This window comes from Calidris pugnax, unplaced genomic scaffold (assembly GCF_001431845.1).
Source record: "Calidris pugnax isolate Ruff unplaced genomic scaffold, ASM143184v1 scaffold248, whole genome shotgun sequence".
NCBI classification, from domain to species: Eukaryota; Metazoa; Chordata; class Aves; order Charadriiformes; family Scolopacidae; genus Calidris; species Calidris pugnax.
In genome coordinates, this window is record NW_015090965.1 from 332462 (window position 1) to 351749 (window position 19288).

Sequence of the window (19288 nt, forward strand, 5' to 3'; positions counted from 1 at the left end):
GCTGTAGACCAGTTACTGGTCAGAAGTTGTTGCCTGTGCAGTGAAGGGCCTGGGCCCAGATTAACACTCCTGTTTACTCAGGCACTTACTGAAATCCATGCTACTGATGATGAGGGCTTAATATATGCCAGCAAAAAAATGACCAACATTGCTCAGCATCCTACAGCCCTCTGTGGGAAGGTTTAAAACCTGCAGCGATGGTAAAAACCGCTAAAGAGAAGTCTCTTATTCTTATTTGACCTGGGGTATACCGTATCAAGTGTACATTTTTCCTAAGTTCGTTACAATTCCTGTCTGGGAAAGAACAAAGTAAAAGAAAAGGAGAAACAAAACTTGATTTCCTCCCTTTATAAGACTATTCCATGACAATAGTACCAAAAAGCCTGTATTTTTAGTAGGGAAGCAAACAGTAATGCATAAATGAGCATAGCCCCTGAAGGCCACCTTCAGAGACTTCTTTGGGAAGCAGCTGAGGAACCAGTTTGCAGTAATTCAGAGTTATACTATTGCTTACTAAGCAATTTTGTATTCAAACAAGTAGACCAAGTTTTCACACATGTTCATTTGTTTTGCTTTCAGTGGGGTATTAGTGGTGTTAAAGGTTATACAAGAAGCACAATTGTAACGTTTAATTGCTCAGTTGAAACTCTAAGGACAATCAAACTTTTCTAAACAGTCTATAGTGATTTATGAATTGCTAAAGAGGGATATGCAAGCAGGGAGGCAGAACTTCGCCATATTTTTAGCCATCATAGCCTTCTTGGTTTCACCGCAGCTCTACCAGCACACGCTGGCCAAGGATCTAGCCCCAAGGTCTGCATTTTGACTCCTGATGCAATTTTCAGATCCCAGCATAACCTCCAACTCCTGCAGCTCGCATGGGCGTAGCAGGGATAAACTTGGGACTTTGTCTTTTGTTTCAGATTTGTTTGCCAATCTTTTGTTTGTTCCTTCACCACGTGCTACAGTTTTTATCCTTTCTCACGCCTTTTCCCATCCTTTCTACATACATTTACTTCCTAGCTGACAAAGGACACCACCCAAGGCAAAATATCACCCAGGCCAAAGTACTTTAAATCCGAGCACTGGCAGCAGGCCATCTTTGTGCGTGCTGACTCAGCATCACCTTTCCTTGCATTACAAAACACACGTAGCATGCGAGTGTACGAGCCTCTGCCTTCCCCTTCGTCACACAAATGGATGGGGAGATGGGGAATCTCGCACTTGACATTAGAGAAAGTGAGGGGACTCTGCAATTTGCAAAGCATTTTGAAACAGCGCAAGGGTTTAGTAACCACTGCATCAACAACACAGAGTGTGTGCCTTCTGTGAGGCTGCTGATCACTGTGGATATTATAAATTAAAGGATTTAGTCATATGAGATAAGTTAATGGTTACGTGATAATCATCAGAAAAATACTTAAGACTGGTTAGAGGTCTCTTTGATGAATGAAATCTTGCCGTGGTCACAGACCAGGAGCCTGAAGGCTCTTAGGTAAATTTTTTTGTTATTTTTTCCTCCTGTAGCAAGTATGGCCCATAAGCTGAGAGCATGATTAGAAGCAGTCCTGCCAGATAGTTTTTATTTATTTACCTCTCATATCCAAGGACCATAACCTCTATTATATAGGTGAATTGGCTGGACTTTTAGAAGTTCTATTATTCACCATCTCAAAATAATTATTATATTCTGTAATTTTCCCTATAGAGAAATAAGGCACAAAGCTTTGTGCTTCTGCTTCAGCTTTTGTAGGTTTTTTTTCCCCCAAATACAGGGGATAATAGCTTCATGTACACATAGATTAATAAAAAGTGCATTCTCAAACTGCCACTGCACAACATAAAAATAACAGAGTTTTAAATATTTTCTAAACAGCATGTATTTAACCTGAACAGTGAAGTCAATACATCATCTCATCAGAGCTGAAGCACAGACAGCCACTGCAGCCAAAAATGCCATGTTTTGTCATTCACTGACATGCATACTTCCCCATCAGGTTATTTTACCTGCTTCCTGGTCCGTGTCTTCCCTGTTCTAAGTTTGATGTATCTGGCTATCAATTCATTCCTACCTGAAACAAAGAAAAATTCATGGTAAGGGACAAGTGACATGACATCCGTAAACACCATTAAAATAACACATTTAAAGTTATGACTTCCATACATACGAGGCTTATGTTTCCTTACACCTACTCCACTTTTCCTCTGCTAAACTATTTATCAGTGTTTTTCATCGTTCATCAGTATTTCTCTTCTCTCTTAACAGACAGTTCATGTTCCATGTGAACTAAGTGCGGAGGGCTATGGGTTCAGCATTGTCCCGCTGAAGTCCTGCAGCTGTTTGCAGGCAGAGAGGCACCTCATTGGTCAGCGGTGGTGCCCAGGATAATCTCTTGATGGAGAACCCCCCATCCCAGGGGCTGACACAAGATCTGGGCTCCTCTGGTTTTGCTTCTGACTGTGCCAGGTGGCGTTTGCCCCCCGCTGGGCCACCTGGACCCCTGCCGGGAGGAGCAGCTGCTTTGAGAAGGTCGTGTGCCACCCGAGCCGAAGCGCCAATCACCCAGATGCTACGGTTTTGCATCAGCTTTTCTCCAAGTTTTTATTCTAGGAGGAGGAGGACAGCAAAATCTATCCTTCCTGCCAGGAAGCGCTCTGCCTCCTCCACTGAGGGAAATCACTGTCCCACTTCAGGCAGTTATCAGTCACACCCGTAACTCTGTGCACAAGAGCCATCACCCTGCTGTGCCTAACTTCCAGCTGCAGTGAGGCCAATCAACATGGTGGTTTGTCATTTAGAGTTTTATTTCTCTTGGAAATGTACAGTATTTCCAAGTTTCTAAAATGGCTATTTGACTCGTCTTCAGTCACACGTTATGCTACCTAATACAAACTAACATTTTCTTTCCAAATAATTTCCTTCCTAAATATTGCTGACATGGAAGATAACACAGTCTTATGTGGTACCCTATTTATTTTCACTGCATATTATGTTACTTCTCCACGAGTTGTAATAACTTAAATATACTTGTTCAACAAGTCCTAAGTTATGGAGTTATTTGCATTCAGCCTGTGTGCAGAAAATGAGAAAACTGATTTAGCAGCAAGCTGAAAACAGGGAGGTTAAGAAAATAACTTGTCACCCACCAAGTTATTTTAAAGTGGATGAGTACATAGCTGGGGAGTGCAGAAAGATATTATATATTATATCAGCCAGGGACTCAAGCTTTTTCAGTTTGATGTTGTGGGGAAGACAGAGGGAAGTTTTGAAGTAGCACACCTGTGTCTGAAGGCTATTTTGTTGACTGGAATATTGAACAGAATTAGTCAAACTGGACCTTCTTTTTCCCTTTTCCTTCTGTCTTCCCCTCTGAACTTTGTTTTACACCCTTTGCTTTAAATGTCTCATGGCTCCTTTCTCTTCCATGGTTTGTTTGCAAAATGGGTACTAGAATGTGAAATATCAACATGCTTCAGAGTAGAGCTGTGTTCTCTCTGATTCCCTTTTTGTTTTGGTCTGGACTGTGTGCCAGGTTCCCCGCAACGCACCACTGTAAGGGCGATGTGAGGTTTGTAACTCTTCAGCAGGTCTCTTCAGGACAAATTTCAAGAGGTAAATTTGGTGTGAGCAAACAGTTACACAAACAAGCAACATTTCTGCACACAAATGAGGGATTGCTGTATGCATAAGGAGCAGCTAGTTACCTAATTTCACGCAAGACCTTGTCTTTTGGCTGGACAGTAGTTCTGCAACATGTCCTGCCCACAAGGTACTTGCCATATGCAGTGAACAAGAGCCTTTGTGTTCACTGTGTGAAACCTGGGAATGCTCAATCTCTGTATCTATTCTCATGTTCTTTCTCATCATCCAAACAGTTCACTTCAACTATGGAGAATTAGCGTTCATAGTGGTGGCTGTGTCCTTATGCTATAACAGCAGCTACCTCCCAGTGACGGGACTGCAAATTCACTTGCAGGTGTTGGGCATGGACAGAAATGGAGCTGCTCTACTTTTCATTAATATTAGATGGAAAAGTTCTACAGTGCAAAAATACCATACAGTTTGGGAAAAGGAACCAACAGAGAGGCCAAGAGCCTAGGGCCACAGCAAGGAGAAGGGAGAGGAAAAGGTATATAACAATGGCACATCATACTAAGCGTGCTTTGGACAAGAGTTTTCCAAAACCTTCTGCTTGGTACTTTTTATACCTCTCTCTTTTATGAGCACAAGGCTAGAAGACAGTAAAACGATATACAAAAATTAAAAGAAAACCAGGAAGATCCATTTCCCCACCTGCCAGCAGGAAGCCTGAAGGGGCAGTAGCCTGCAAGAGAAACCCTCTGTGGTATGGTGAGATTTAGAGATCACCATATTCCTGCAATCACCCGTATGATAGGTGACATGACCATTTGCATATTTCTAAACACGCATTTTGATTTAATTGGGGAATGTCCTCCCTCCTTCCTTGCATATCTTCAAGTATGTGCATACATTAAGCACCTAGAATAGTTTTTCGGCGCAAAAAGCACTGTCAGGTTGTCCTTAGCAGCAGCCAGTGACTGCAAGGTCAATGACTCTATAAGGTGATGTAGAAGACGCGTTGCCATCTCTCGTCCCCCCTTCTGTACTGAAGATGTTTCAGATACATGGTCACAGCACAGGTCACTCCAGCCACCCCTTGCCCTTTAAGGCAGCTCTCAGCCACAGCTGAGGAAGGAAGAGTTAAACCTTCACAAGTTTTCACAGCTTTCTTCCCAGTCAAGAGAGCTAAAAAACTATTTTTAAAGGAAAGCTCAGATTCCCAGGCAGCCACTTGACAGGAAAAGCAGCTTTATAAAAAACACCAAGCACTGCAAGTCTAGACTGTATTATTCAAAATACCAGCCAAGTGCTCCAGTTGAGCCCCAGTCCATCCATGAAGTGCTTTGCTTGAATCAAGGCAGGGTTTCTCTAGCCGTTATCTAGCTGGCAGGGGTATGACTAACAAGATTGTGGTTTTGCAAAGTGATCGCTTCCCCTTAAGGTGAAGTCTAGCTGGAGCCTAGCTCAAGAAGCATCAACAGGGTGGAATAATTTAACTTACAGGGAGGAGGAACTCTGCAAGGAACCATACAAAGTAGCCAAAGCAACAGCCTTAGGTCTTCCTTACAGCCATGTTTTCAACTCAGCAAAGACAGACACACCAGGTTTAGACAGAGCAGAAGATACTGAGCCTCACGGCGCTCACTAAATGTGTTCCACCCAGCCACAATGATCTGAAAAGACATAACTTCTTTTTTGCACTACCAAAAAGCCATAAACACAACCATGAGCACTGCCTGAGATATACAAGATAGATGTCCCAGACTAAAAGTTTCCAGCCTTTATGTTATTTACCATAGACCGGTGCTCTTCTTTACCAACTCTGACAGATACTAACAAAAAAGACCTTCTAACTGACCAGGGCGCAGAGAGGATTTTAAAGAAAGGAAGGCTGAATAATCCTTAAAACACCCTTTCCTGTTCTTGGGAATGAGAAGAGACTCACGGCTCTTCTTTAATTGGCCATTAGAAACCTTTGGGTGAAAAATGCTCATTAATAAATAGATCTGTTTTTCTCTAAGAAGAGCTCAGCTGTGGAATTACTTTCCGTATACGCCCTTCCTCAAACTCCCTGTCATATATATCTAGGAAACTGCCGGGCAGAAGAGAAGAGGTCAGGTTTATGAACTGTGGATGTTCATCTCCTTCTTCTTGTCATCTGCTACAACAGTCTCCTACTTTGAATGTTTTGGTTCAAGTATCAAAGAGAGGCGTGGGGAGGTGCCCAGTCAGATCAAACATCCTCACAGCGCAGGAATCTTTTTGCAAGGATCTTGAAAGGATCAGGAGAGGACCACAACAAATATTTTATATAGGCTTCTTGTATGATTTTGTAGGGGTTTTTTTTCTCCTTTTAAATTCAGGCTTTATCTGTCATGCCTTTCTGTACTGTTAGTGCAACTGCAAACTATAATTCTCCTCGGACTGATGTTGAGAAAGAGGTATTTTACACAACAGAACATCTTTTTTAATCGTGACATGAAGTAAAAAGGGGGTTCAGCTAGAAAACGGTGCAAGTGCTAGAAAATCTGCGAGGCTTTGTGGGGTGCCAGAGCCTCATTTTGTCCCCCCCAGGGGAATGGTTAGGGCCCAAGGGCAGCCCTGCTCCTGCCAACCATCAGGACACAGGCTCCTCCATCCTACGAAACTGGCCCATCCCTGAGGAGCATCTCCCTGAACAAGGGAGTGTGTGGTGATCCTGGACACCTCCCCCAGGCAGCATGGAGGACTGACATTTTTGCTCTTCTTGTTCAAAATAAGTAGAAGCAGCTGCAAAGAGAGGAGGCTCCCACCCGCCTCTCCTCCGGGGAGGCAGTTGTTGCTCTAACAGAGAGCCCTTATGTGGGGAAGCCTCCCCCACTAACGGTATTTCCAACAACATGCTAAAGCAGCCAAGCATCAGCCCCCACAAAGGTCTCCACGAGGCTCCCGGGAGCCAACCTTGGTGCAGAGGTTTGGTCTGGCCCCACTCACCCAGCATGGGCAAGGCCTCCAAAGGTGAAAATCTCCCCCTGGGTGATAAGGACATACCTGGCAACCCCTTCGTGGGCCAAAAATGGCACCACCACCTGTGTGCTTGAGCCATCAGGCCACCACAAGCAGCTCTATCAGGACCTATATGAACTGTGGACGTGTCCCCAGCCACACCGGGTCCCTTTCCCCGGGTCCTGGCCACAGGCATCGCTGCTCAAACCCGGTCCCCGCCAGCAGCAGGGCAGCGAGCCGGTGCATCACGTCCTGGCGGAGCCGCCAGCCCTGTGGCAGGCGGGCATCTTTATTTAGAACATTAATGACACAAATTAAACCTCCGCCCTCCCAGCTCCCAGTAATAGGCACCATCCAAATGTGATAAAAATAGACAAGTGTGGGAAATCAAGCCGGTTAGCAATTTGAAAATGAACAGCTAATTTTAAAAAGCTTTCATACTCAGCAAAATAATCCAAGTAATGACCAAGCAGAAAAGCCTATTCTTTTCTGATAATGGTGTGCTATGAATTTCTCCAAATTCTACAAGACTGTGGCTTGAAATAGGCATTTCACATCCTTAGCACAAAGTCTGGGGACAGACCTGCACAAACATTTCATCTCCCAAATCACGCTCATGGCTGTATTTTCACCATGGCAAAGCTGGTTTTGGTAAACTCCGTTTCTGGTCGCCTCTGCTCAAAGCTGCTACGTCAGCCTGGTGATCGCAAAGTGCCACACGTGTGCCCAGGCACCAAATTTGGAGAGTTAGTGGGAATTTGGCTTGACGAGGAGCCTACTGACAAGCTCATTGCACCCCAGACAAGCGCTCTCCTCCGAGAGGCCATGAGCTGCACTGAGCCCTTTGTCTCGCTGCTGAGCATGGGCCGGATCCAGATCCCACCCTGTGTCTCGGGGGTCCGAGTGCAGACATCGTCGGAGGGGTGGGCTGGTTGGAACGTTTTCCTTCCTCAGAAGGTGGCCATGGGCAGCACTGCTCATGGTCTGCAGTGGAAGATCTGCTCTACCATAGTGTTCAGCCCCGGCACTTTTCCAGTCCGTTTTGCCGGCAGAATATCCGGCTTTGGGAGAGCTCGCCTAAAATTTGCCGGTGCCGCCTTCTGAAGATGCGTTGAAGCTAAATTGGCTAACAAAAAGCCTCTTGTAGATAAAAGAGCTCTGCAAGTCAACAACTGGCTAAGCAGTTTAAACCCCTAAGTAAGGCATCCTCTATTTAAACGTTATAGGCAAATCTAATTTAAGCTTTTAAAAATATTATGGGCAGGTGTTTAAGTCGTCCGCACACTGGGTTTTGCGAGGGCTTCGGAGGGGGCTGGGCGGCGCTTCCCAGGCGGGCAGCATTTTGTTCAGACAAGCTTTCTGCAGAAGGCCACGTGACATAGGCCAAATAAACAGCATCTGGGGATTTTCAATTACAGACCTTCACCCAGCATGCCTGCACTGTAATCTCTACCAGATGAGGCTCAGGCCTCACTATTTTCAATAATTCACACACTGTGTACACATAACATGACAATAAGGGCATTCATGCAACCGCCTGATTCGCACATCAAAGCTCCCAAATGGCCAGCTGTAAGCATGCTTACTGCTGAATAATTCATTCTTTTCACAGGCTTGAAAAAACGCTCAGCGGGAGTTGGCAAGCTTGTGTTCTTTCCTGTGTGGTATGCTAAACTCAAATTTTGAAAGAGGTACAGCCCCACTAGAAAGAGTCAGAGATCCAACTATTTAAATGTGCATTTGCGAGCTTTCGGATGGCTGCTCACAAAAAAAAAAAAAAAAAAAAAAAAGAAAAAAAGAAGCTCTACATTTCCAAGTGGGTAGCGGAGATAAGCTGAAATAGCCTACATGTTTTCTGGGGCAGGTGTTAAATAGAAATAAAATGATAAAACTGTTTTCCAGATAGTGAAATATTTTTTTACACATATCATTCCTCGCTAAATATCTTAAGATATACCAGAGGCATAATAGTCAACAAGTTCAGCAAACTTGAAATTTCCACATACTTAGCATAAATTTTCTACTACATGGCAAAGAGGGTTTTAGTTAATACTAACACATATGAAAAAGACAAACACAGAATCACCAGAGCTAATTCTGTAACTCCTATCTACTGTTCTCACAGATATGGGTTGAATACTAATTTCTAGATGATATTTTAACACCTTCAAACTTGCAGCTGTGTCTCTGAACATTTCTCTTGCAACTGGTGAGTGTTCCAGATTTTGAAAATACTTTGGCTTTACATAAGTGAAACATCATTTCTTTAAGAAAGAGAAAAAGCGGGGAGAAAAAAGAAGGGTCTGCTTCATAATATCAAGTTTTCTTGACTGTCAATCAATGCCAGAACCAGCAGGATCAACTAGTCATGACCTCTCCTTATAGCAAACACATGCTGCTTACCAGCTGTGGACTGTGTTTTTTACACCCTTTTCTCTATCATTCAGAATGGCTTCCTCCTAATCACAATAATCCCAAAAGTGCTAAAACATATCAATCGTCCTTTAAGCCCTGCCTACAAAAGGCCAGCCGTCCAGCCTTTATGGGCTTGTCCAACAGCAGCTGATACTTCATTCAACTACAAATCCAATTTAGCAGTTACAAGAGGTTTAGCATCACTGGAAAAATATTGGTGTTGATCCTGCACTCTTAAGTCAGCAAATATTCCTTTGCCATATTGTTTAGCTTTTTCTGCCATATTTACACTTCTGCTGGATTTCCCTGAATGACTTCAACAACAGCATTTAACCTCTGAACTGGTAATATTTACAGTTGATCAAACAGTGATTTTTAAAATATGTTTACCGCAATTACAGAAACATAAGCCTATTTGTATTCTGTTACGACTCTGAAAAAAAAGCCCCAACCAACAACCCTAAAAACAAACACAGTCATTTCATTCAAAACCATAGAGCACATTTTATGTACTAGTTATGCAGGATGTTATTTATTATAGCCCTTTAGGCAAGTTCATGGCAATTCTTTCACTTATGTATTTTTAATTGCCAAGCGAGCCAATGCAAACACTCCCTTGATCCCCCTCCACTTTTTTTTTTCCTTTTTTTTTTTTTTTTCCCTTGTTAAACAGCAGAATATGTAATGCCTTAAAGTAAAGATGGGAGACCCTATCGATGGAATTTACTATTCCCCAGCCCAAACCTGCAAAACTGTGGGACCACTCAGTTTAGGCAGCCTTTAAAAAATGGTTACATAAGGCAGGAGAAAATTCCCCCAGCCCTGTGGCAGAGAACGGGAGCTGCTTTTCACTTGCTTTGTAGAGAAAATAATAAGCTTCAAACCTGCCTCAAACACAGGATTTCCATCTCTGCACGGGCACTGGGTGGGCGGTGGGTGCTGCCCAGTTCCCCTGCAGCCAAGGACAGGGGCAGGTCCCCACAATCCCCCGGGGAGCGGGATGGGGACAAAAAAACCCCTGAGTGTCTTAGACCTCCTTGTTGCTTAAGTCTGCACCAAGTTCTTCAAAGGCCAAGGCTCTGAATTTAGGTGGTGACCACGTACAAAAGTGGCCATCCCAGGACAGGACCGGGAGGAGACAAAGCCCGCAGGGTTCCTAAAATGGGTTATAAGGGCTGCCCGAGTGGGGTGTGTGTATGCAGACACACACACACAAGATTACAATAAGCCACTTAAGTATTATTATACACAAATTAACTGCTTGCAAAGTGTACTGTAACTGGGTTGCCCAAGAGGACAAGGAAAGGAAAAGAAAAGATCCAAGAAACAAAATAACCGAAATAATCCCTTTGGATGCTAATGAGCGAACAATTACAATGACTCATTGAAGTTATATCATAATGATACTTCCAAAGAAAAGAACTTTTTGTGTATTGTATTAAAAACAACAACAATAAAATGATCCCAGATTGAAGCAATACCACAATTTAATTTATACAGCAAAAGGGAAATGACCTAATAGTAGCACGGAAAGATATTCTCCTCATGTCAAGTCTTAACCTTTTGGGTTTTATCCCAGCTTCAGTTGTAAAGAAAACAATAAAAAAAGACCCATAGACACATCTGGTTCAGAAGTCTTCATTGACACTAATGCAATGCATTGGATTCTATTTGGCAGCTCTTCACTCTGGGAAATATTCCACATAAGCAATGTTTATTAATTTTCTTCTTCTGAGTTTTTAAAAACACAGACAGAACATATTTCAAAGAGAAAGAAGAGTGATCCAGAGATCTCTCTGAATATTCATTAATTAATATTTTGTCAGTGTCAGTTGTCTCAACAAAAGAAGGTTTTATAATTTACTCTAAGCCCCATTTAATTAAAATTTAAATGCTACAAAAATACATGGAAATTTTTCACTCCCTTGTAATTATATTATTTTGTACTTACTATAAACTGTGTTTTACTGCAACCAAAAATGCATTTCAAAACAAACAGCAATTTTTAGGCTTCAGAACATACAAAGAAATCCCCATAGGAAAAAAAATCCCCAAACTTGACCTTTGCCATCTCTCTGGATCAGCTACAGATGTTTAGTAGATTATACAAAAACCTAGATGTCCTTAATCTGACATTCTTTTTTTTTTTTCCCCTGCTATGATAGGAACTCTTAGTAACCTATCTGCAAAGACCCTGTGCAACTTCTGTGTGCATATATAATTGCTGTGTTGTTTTCCAAGGTAGCTGCAATTTTTCACCCATATGCACAGTTCAAAAAGGAGAAGACTCTTACCCAGTGCTACTGACAGAAAGTCTGATTTGGACAGGAATCCTTCAAATACACAGACAATGGGCTGGCTGACCTGTCATGCATGATGGATGAGTTAAGGGGATTAAAACCACTATTTGCATTAGAATAGATAAAAATTAGCAAAATAGAATTTCTCAGTAGGTGGCTTCAGCTCTGTTTGTTCTCTTACGCAAAATGAAGTTCATTTTTAAAAGGAGTTACAATTGTTTAAGTAATGCTTATTTGCAGAGGAGAAATTCTGGATGCTGGTTTGCTTTCTATTGTTTATTCTTTAAGAAATCCAGTTTAACTATCACTACAACAGTATCATTTTTTCCACATGTTTAATATTAAAACATGACAATACTACAATGTTCTAACTGCTTTAAACTGTATGTGTATCTTAATACTTACATGTTTCTAAACTGCATATACCTCAAAAAAGTGTTTTGAGTTCAGAGCGAGATGATCAAAAAGACCACAATTTAAAGTAAATTTTTTGTATTGATGCTTCACTGAGGTTCTGAGTATGAGCCTGTGACTCAGGAACTGTAAGAGGCAGATGCTTGAAATACTGCACATTTCTTTTGGCTAGATTCATATTGCACACAGTGATGCTACTTAAAAGACTCAGAAATGGCTGCACAAAGTAACATAATGAAAGACTCGCCATACAGAATAGCATTATATTGTTTATACAATATAACTTTGAAAGAAATCTGTATGAACAAGTCGGCGCACACAAGCAGGCAAACAGATGTAGAAACTCCAGAAACATCCATGGACCATCTCCCCTCACTCCTACAGAGAGCAACCAAGATTTGTCTGTCAAACAATTGTCCCCCTCTTTCTAAGGCTCACATATCTAATTTGCAGACAGCGAGCTTCCTCCAGAAAATCCATTACAACTTTAAAAACATGCCTTTGTACTACCAAATATATTTTCTAACTTCTTCCCCATTTTAACAGTGAACTGCAGTCAAACTGGTGATATATTCCACTATGTCCTATAGCAGCATTAATGGAGAGCAAAGCTGAGGCATTAAGGAAGTAAATTTCTTTCACTGATGACATTACAAATGGGAAAAGCTGTGACATGATTCCTCAACTCAGCATTTACTCTAATGAGATTTTAAGAGAGCAGGTCACTTCTCTCACTCAGTGATGGGGGTTCTGGCCAGATCTAGAGGCTATCTAAAACACAGGCAGGGATGGGTTCCCACCATACAGCTTCTGGAGAGGGGGAGTTCATCTGCAGGAGAGGGAGGACCACACCAACTGTCTTTGTTTTCACCTCCACAGACCCTGCACAGGCATTTCGTGTAGCTCTTTGCACAAACTGTTTATATAGCTTATGAATTATTTGGTGTCTGTGTCCCATGCAGTTAAGATGCTTTATTTTCACAGCAGGTGCAAAGAGGTATTTAAATTTGCATTATATCCAGGGTATTTGGACCCAGTTTGTGTTAAATGACAGCTTCTGACAGCAGATGGGCCAAGTGGAGAAACATTTGACCAGCATATGAAAGAGCTTGGGATACATCCAACACTAACCTTGGTTTCCAAGTTATTTCACAAGCACAAAGTAACATTTTGTGGAGACTTTATAGCTAACGATGTCATTCTAGCTACAGTACAATAAATATTTTGCTCCAATTACGAACCCACAAGAGAGACCCACAACATACTTGAGTTACAGGGTAAGTAATTTCTTGCAAACCTGGTCTTAGAACTTAAAATTGGGATTGGGAATTTAAGATTGGGAACTTTAAAATTGCTTAAAATTTGGACTCCTTTAAATCTTTTTTTTTTTTTTTAATCTAAAGAAAAACATGTTGGTACTTCCAGATGTGATACAACCCTGTCCAGATCGGTTGCTCATTCCTGCCTCCCTCCTGATCCCATTTGGGTCAATGACGTTTGAGCTCAAGTGGAGAAGAAAGGTATCCCTGCACTTCTGAAGGCTCCTCAGGACACCAGCTCAAGGGGTCAAAAAGAAACCTTAATGCCACCCTGAACTCAGGTATGAGAACACAACAGGCTGTTGAAGAACAGAAGATACTGCTGCTTATTTTGAAGCTCAGCTACGAGAGACAGCAATGAAGAGCTGAGTAATCAAGTAACACTGCACCATAATGTATTTCGTTTGAATTTGGAAGTGTTCCCCGTAACCTACTCATTCATCACAGTGAAAAATGCCTGCCTGACTCTTTCTGCCCCAGGCTCCGCAGCCTCCATTGACTCCATCAGCCCACAGTACATCCCAAACAGTGCAAATACTGTGTTGCTGATAGCATCATCATTGAAAACACCCATTTGGGCCTTTCAAAATGTGGAGGATTATCCTGGAGAATCATTAAGAAAAATTTTCTCCAAATCTATGAGAGTCCTGACATTTGTAATTCCCTTTATAAATTATTTTCCTTAAAGTGGTTGCTTTGGATGATGGAAAGGCTCTTTTAAAAATAATTTTTAAGGGGCAACACATGCCAGAGAACCAAAAGAAAATTACAGTTATTTATAATCCTTTTACCACTTCTTTATTTCTATAGTAAATCACTACTTTTGCATCCCAGCTCATGCCTTTACTTTACATAACATTTATCCAAAACGTGTACATTTGGAAACCTTTTCTTTGTTTGTTTTGGATAAATAAATTATGGAGTGCAGGCACAGTTTCATGCATAATTCCTAATCCCACTTTCTTTAAGCCTGATGCAGTAGGAGAGCAATTTTGCAGTCCGGTTGCTTTGTGGCTGAGTACCACTGCCATGGGACTGGGATAGGAGACTGGCCTTCCGGCAGCAGCTCTGCTGGGTTCCCTTATTGACTCCCTATATTCTCTTTACAGTTTTTGCCTGTTATAGAGGTTAATTCTCTAAAAATCCTGGCGACAAAGTTGCATGAAAGATCAATCCCACTTTCTACCTGATAAGCCTCCCCTCCACCCGCATCCATGCCAGCGCGGTTATCGTACCCAACAGCCTCAGCTGCCAGCAGCTTTCAGTCCAACAGCAACAACGGACATCTCAGGAGGAGCAGAAGGACTCTGCTTCTCAGCTCCAACCTGCCTCACTAGGGGCTGCAGGCCCAGGGCTGGCATTAGGACAAGGACAGAGGGACACGTCCCAGTGCAGTCCCCGCAGCTAACACCACTAGACTCACAAGGGGTGCACTGGCAGGAGCTGTGAGTGTGGCAGCAAAGAAGGAAAGCTTAAAACCACACAGATCTGGAATTGCATTCAACATTTATTAATGCCACTTAGAGATATCTACCCCTACCAAGCTCTCAGCTTGCTCATGTGACTATCATCTGTTTAGTCTAACCTGCTGATATGGATACCTGTAGTCTCTAGAGCTTAAAAGGATTTAATTTTTCTTTTGAAAGATGGCTCTTAATGCACTTTTCTCTCCCCTCTCTCAATGCGCACTCTCCCTCTCCTGGTTCCAGGATAAACCTCCATCCCACATTGGTTCAGCTTTAAAGACCGCTGCCCTTCTACCTCAGCCCATACCACAGAGGCTCTACCCTAATGAAGGCACAGACACCATGCCAAAGTTATTTTGCAGGCACATCTTCCTAATGGGAAAAACCCTGAACAAAACTCCTGCGTCTCAGTTCTACTTAGCCAGTGGCCAGATGGGTGCATCTTGACACATGAAAACTGCAGTATTGAGTGAGGGAGTGGTTCTGAGCTTCACTGGAGCACAGCTGAGATCTCAGTTCTACTTAGCCAGTGGCCAGACGGGTGCATCTTGACACATGGAAAACTGCAGTATTGAGTGAGGGACTGGTTCTGAGCTTCACTGGAGCACAGCTGAGACCAACAAATACTGTATAGTTGTTTTCAATCTTCTGACACTTGCATGAATTCAGATGAGTCTCTTGGCAAAGGGACGTTTCAGATCAGTGGCAATGGGTCAGCATCCCCGTTCCTAATTCACAAGTTTCTGCCTATGCAAGCACAGAAAGAGTCATCTCCTGATGTACTAAAACACAAGCAGTGTACAGAGTGCTATACTGTACCTAAACTTCTGTCAAGCCCACCTGGCACCAAATTTCTTAGTTTTACAAACCTCCAAGCACTCTACTATATTTTGATCTTTTTATAGTATATGTATTCGTCATGAAGGCATTTTCACCGAGGCAACTGGCAAATCCATCCTTAACCTGGCAATCGTACCAATATCAACATTTTAGCACACACTAGGTTTTTGCTATTAAAAGACATAAAGAAATGGTCATTGGCTCAGCCAAAGAAATTCCACCTGACACTAGGCAGAGCTATAACATACACATGAAGAGATTAAGTTAGTCCTGCACAGACTTATCGAGAGCGCTTGCAAGAGTGACATCCCCATCATCTTTTGTGAGATGCATATGAATATATCAGGACTCACCCCTCCAGGCACTAAATTGAGCCATAGGCTGATTTTCCATAAGGACTGGTGGACTTGGGAGTGTTAGGTTAACGGTTGCATTTGATGATCTTAAGGATCTTTTCCAACCTAAATGATTCGATGATTCTATGACATAAGAACTAGAAGTAAAAATATACTTACTTACCTCAGGGGCTCACAAATGTTTATATGAAGCTATTAAAAAGCTGAGATTTAAAACAACACATTCATTTAAAAGAAAATGAAAGGTTGTTTCTGGTATGGCTGATGCAGTTACATGTTTTCTGTTGGGGGAAATTTATAGCCACATTATTGCTGTCAAGGAGGGTAGTGAGCCACAAGGATTTCCAGATGCCATGTGTGAAGTTTCTCATTTCCCCTACTATACTAAAGTACATTATCACCCAAACGCAAACAAGCTTTAAAAAGTATCTGTCATTAAAGCATGTGTGGCCTCCTTGCCTGGACTTAAGAGATCTGTTTTTTGCTTTTCTGCTCCTTTCTTTTTAAGCCAGATAGGAGACGGTATTGCAGCCCTCCCCAGGGGATTAATACTCATCATACTGATGTCAACAGCAGTACTATGGGCTGCATCCCTACCAGACGCTGTACCCTGGCAGTGAGAAAACCTGGCTTGGCAAACAGTAACTTTTCACTTGTAGAAAGCCAGTCAAAGGAGTGGAAGAATTGCTGCCATGGCATTTCTCAGAACAGCCACGGATGTGAAAACAGAGATTTAAAAGGAACATAGAAGATAAAAGGAAAAACATGATCAAGTTCCTCTTGTAGCCGTAAAGACAACTTGCTGCACCATCAGACATCCAAGGGACCTGTCCCACTGTATGGGCACCAGCGAGCAGCAGGGACAGCTTTCTGTGCAGGAGACCACCCTCACATCTAGCAGGGTGTTCACAGAGATGGCAAGCCCACGCCAAAAGGACATTCCAAGACTACCTCCAGGACAGCTTCAGCAAGCCCGAAGCAGAACAATCTCTCTGATGGCTGTCTGGGATCGCTGTACTCTCAGGCATGAGGCTTTCAAGTGGGAATCAATGCTAAAGAATGCCTTGCAATTAATGACCTTCCCAGCTCTTACTAGAATAGTAGAAAAATTAAAGCTAGAAAATCTTATGCAAGGGAATGAATTTTCATTCCCTGGTGCATTTGTTTTTAAAAAAGGAAACAAAAAATTTATGCAAAGGCTCAGCACAGTGGTGCTAAAAAGAAGACAGAGGTGGAATCATCAGAAGGTTGATGCTGTACAGTCCCCACTGATTTTTTATTTACAGTGAAAGCCACAGTCTCAAAGCAGGTGTTTTGTTATATGATGTTAACCTGAAGCTTTTGCTGAAGACGAAAACCGTATGGGAGATGGTGAGTCCAAAGCAGAGTTGTCCCTTCTGTCTCACATCTGGAAGAACACCAACAACAAGATCTTGAGCGTGAGCAAGAAAAACAGTTTTGCTCAAAATCCAGAATGAAACAGAAAGTCTATTAAGGAAACAGAGACATGTCAGCATCCCTCACTCCAGTTGGAGAACTTTCCTACTTCTGCAGGGCCAGGGGCACGAAGTGACACTTCTTTCTGAGATACACTTAGCAGAATGAAGGCTGAGGAGAGCACTAAACTAATGGCAACCAAAATGATTGTATGCCAGTTTTATCACATAAGCTTTCATCCATTATCTCAAGAAACAGTTTCCATGTCTTCAAATCTTTCTTATGGTGCTCCCAAAGGGGGTATGTACAACATAAGCCTCAGATATCAAAAGAACACTTTTAGAAGCATTAAAGCAAATTCCTGAAACTATGTTTTCTTAATCACATCAGACACTTGGCTTGCAGTTATGCTATAGCATTTTCTGAAAGAAATATAGATCTGAGTAACATAAATGGTTCCCTCCCTGTTCCACATTAATACTTAGGAAGAGAACTGAATCTCTGCTACTGCAGCCGCTACAAATAGCTGAAGACTCAAGGTGCAGAGTGTGCACGTTTGATGAAACAGAAAACAGCCAAGGCAATTATTTCCATAAACTTAAGACGAGTCAATATGGGCAAACACCTTTTCAAATCTATACAGGGCAAATCATTGCCGTGCTGTAGTATCATGATTGAAGCTGAACCGCCTGAGCCTTCCCAGCACTCACTCACCCAGAGTGCCTGCCGCACCTGCCAGTGCTTGATACTCCAGTCTTGTTAAAACCCAAGTTAATACATTGAAAACAAAGGTGTCATTACAGTCCTTTCAAAACGATCGCTCTGGCTTCTCCTTCATCTTTTCACTTCCACAAGATTAATTAAAGACTTCAATTAAAATGTAAGCCAATTTATAGAAAAGTTTTTAAAATTCAGTAACACAGATCTTTTCATCCTAGTATTTATGTTCTATTGTAACATCTGACATTATGGTAGGCTTTTGTTTGCATCTTTTCCCATTCTTACCTGGACAAAGAGCTCTTTTTTATTCTCCAGATAAAAAAGAAGTGAAGATGTCAGACATTTTTATGTGCACAAGTAAGGTCTTTCAAGGGTGAACATGAGTTAAACCGCAGCTCTAAAAATTAATTCACAAACTTTTACACCTGGATTATTTGCGGATTCTCTGAGCACTGCAAATACTTTGACTCGTGTGTCTGAGAAAGTGAATCTCCACAGAAATCAGATCCCTGTCCACCTTATTTCTGTACCTTCCCAAGCAAGAACCCCAAAGGCTCCTCCCTGCCTGTTGGAGAGAGGTGAAAATATCCAGGTATTTGCACAAGAGAGAATGCAGGTGGGCTCATCTATAGCTACCAGGCAGGTACTTGGTGGTGTTATGTACACACACTGCACAGGGGAGGCACAGGATCATGTTGTGGCAGGATCAAGGTCTCTCACTTGAAATTGCCTTTTCTTATTCTCCACCTTTGCTGAAGAGCCGCTGACTGTCATCCTCCACCCACAGTGCCAGCATTATCTCTTAAATTGAGAGTTGTCCTTGCATTGCTGGCAACGATAGGTTTGAACAAGTGCTTCTGTGAGCAGCAGAGCCCAGGAGGCCTGGTTTCCTACGGCTCTGGGTCCTGACAATAAGTTTTTGCATGGATTCTGGTGCCTCACCTCCCAAGGCTTGATGTTCAGCCTTTCCCCAGCAAGATACTCATAGGGTCTCTCTCCCATCTACCCACTTTCCTGTTTTACATTTCCTAAAGAGCATCATTTCTCTCACAGTTCAGTTAACATTCAGCAAAGGGTTTGCAGAAGTGACTGGGGAAAACAGACAGGCAGACATTTGTGGACTGCTTTGGAGCTGCGGACAAAAGAAAGTTTAAGAGAGCGAGTCCTGTTTCACTGTTTTATTCAAATTTGAACTTAAAGCTCAGCTGCTTATGACATTTTCAACATGATTGTCTACTGTGGGCATAGAAAATTCATCTCAGCCATCTAGATCCTCTATTTTTGCAACAAGTAGTGAAGACCACAGGAAAAGAACAAGAGACTAAAGTGGATCAAGAGGTTTTCCTCTTCAAAAAGATTTTCTTTTCTAAACTTGTAGTTCCATAGTTGTGCTTAAGCAAAGATAACAGAAACCGTTCTTTAGGGAATGGGGGGGGGTGGATGGGAATTAATT

At 42.3% G+C, this 19288-nt stretch overlaps 1 protein-coding gene across 7 annotated transcripts in view; it reads right to left on the bottom strand.

Annotated features, from left to right (window-relative positions):
• The window catches only part of TEAD1 (TEA domain family member 1 (SV40 transcriptional enhancer factor)), a 165428-nt gene that overhangs the window by 49119 nt on the left and 97021 nt on the right, over nt 1-19288 (bottom strand). For all 7 annotated transcript variants that reach the window (XM_014952565.1, XM_014952570.1, XM_014952569.1 and 4 more), the window contains one exon: nt 2008-2072. In XM_014952565.1, coding sequence (XP_014808051.1) covers nt 2008-2072 — 65 coding nt within the window. The remainder of the gene's footprint in view (nt 1-2007; nt 2073-19288) is intronic.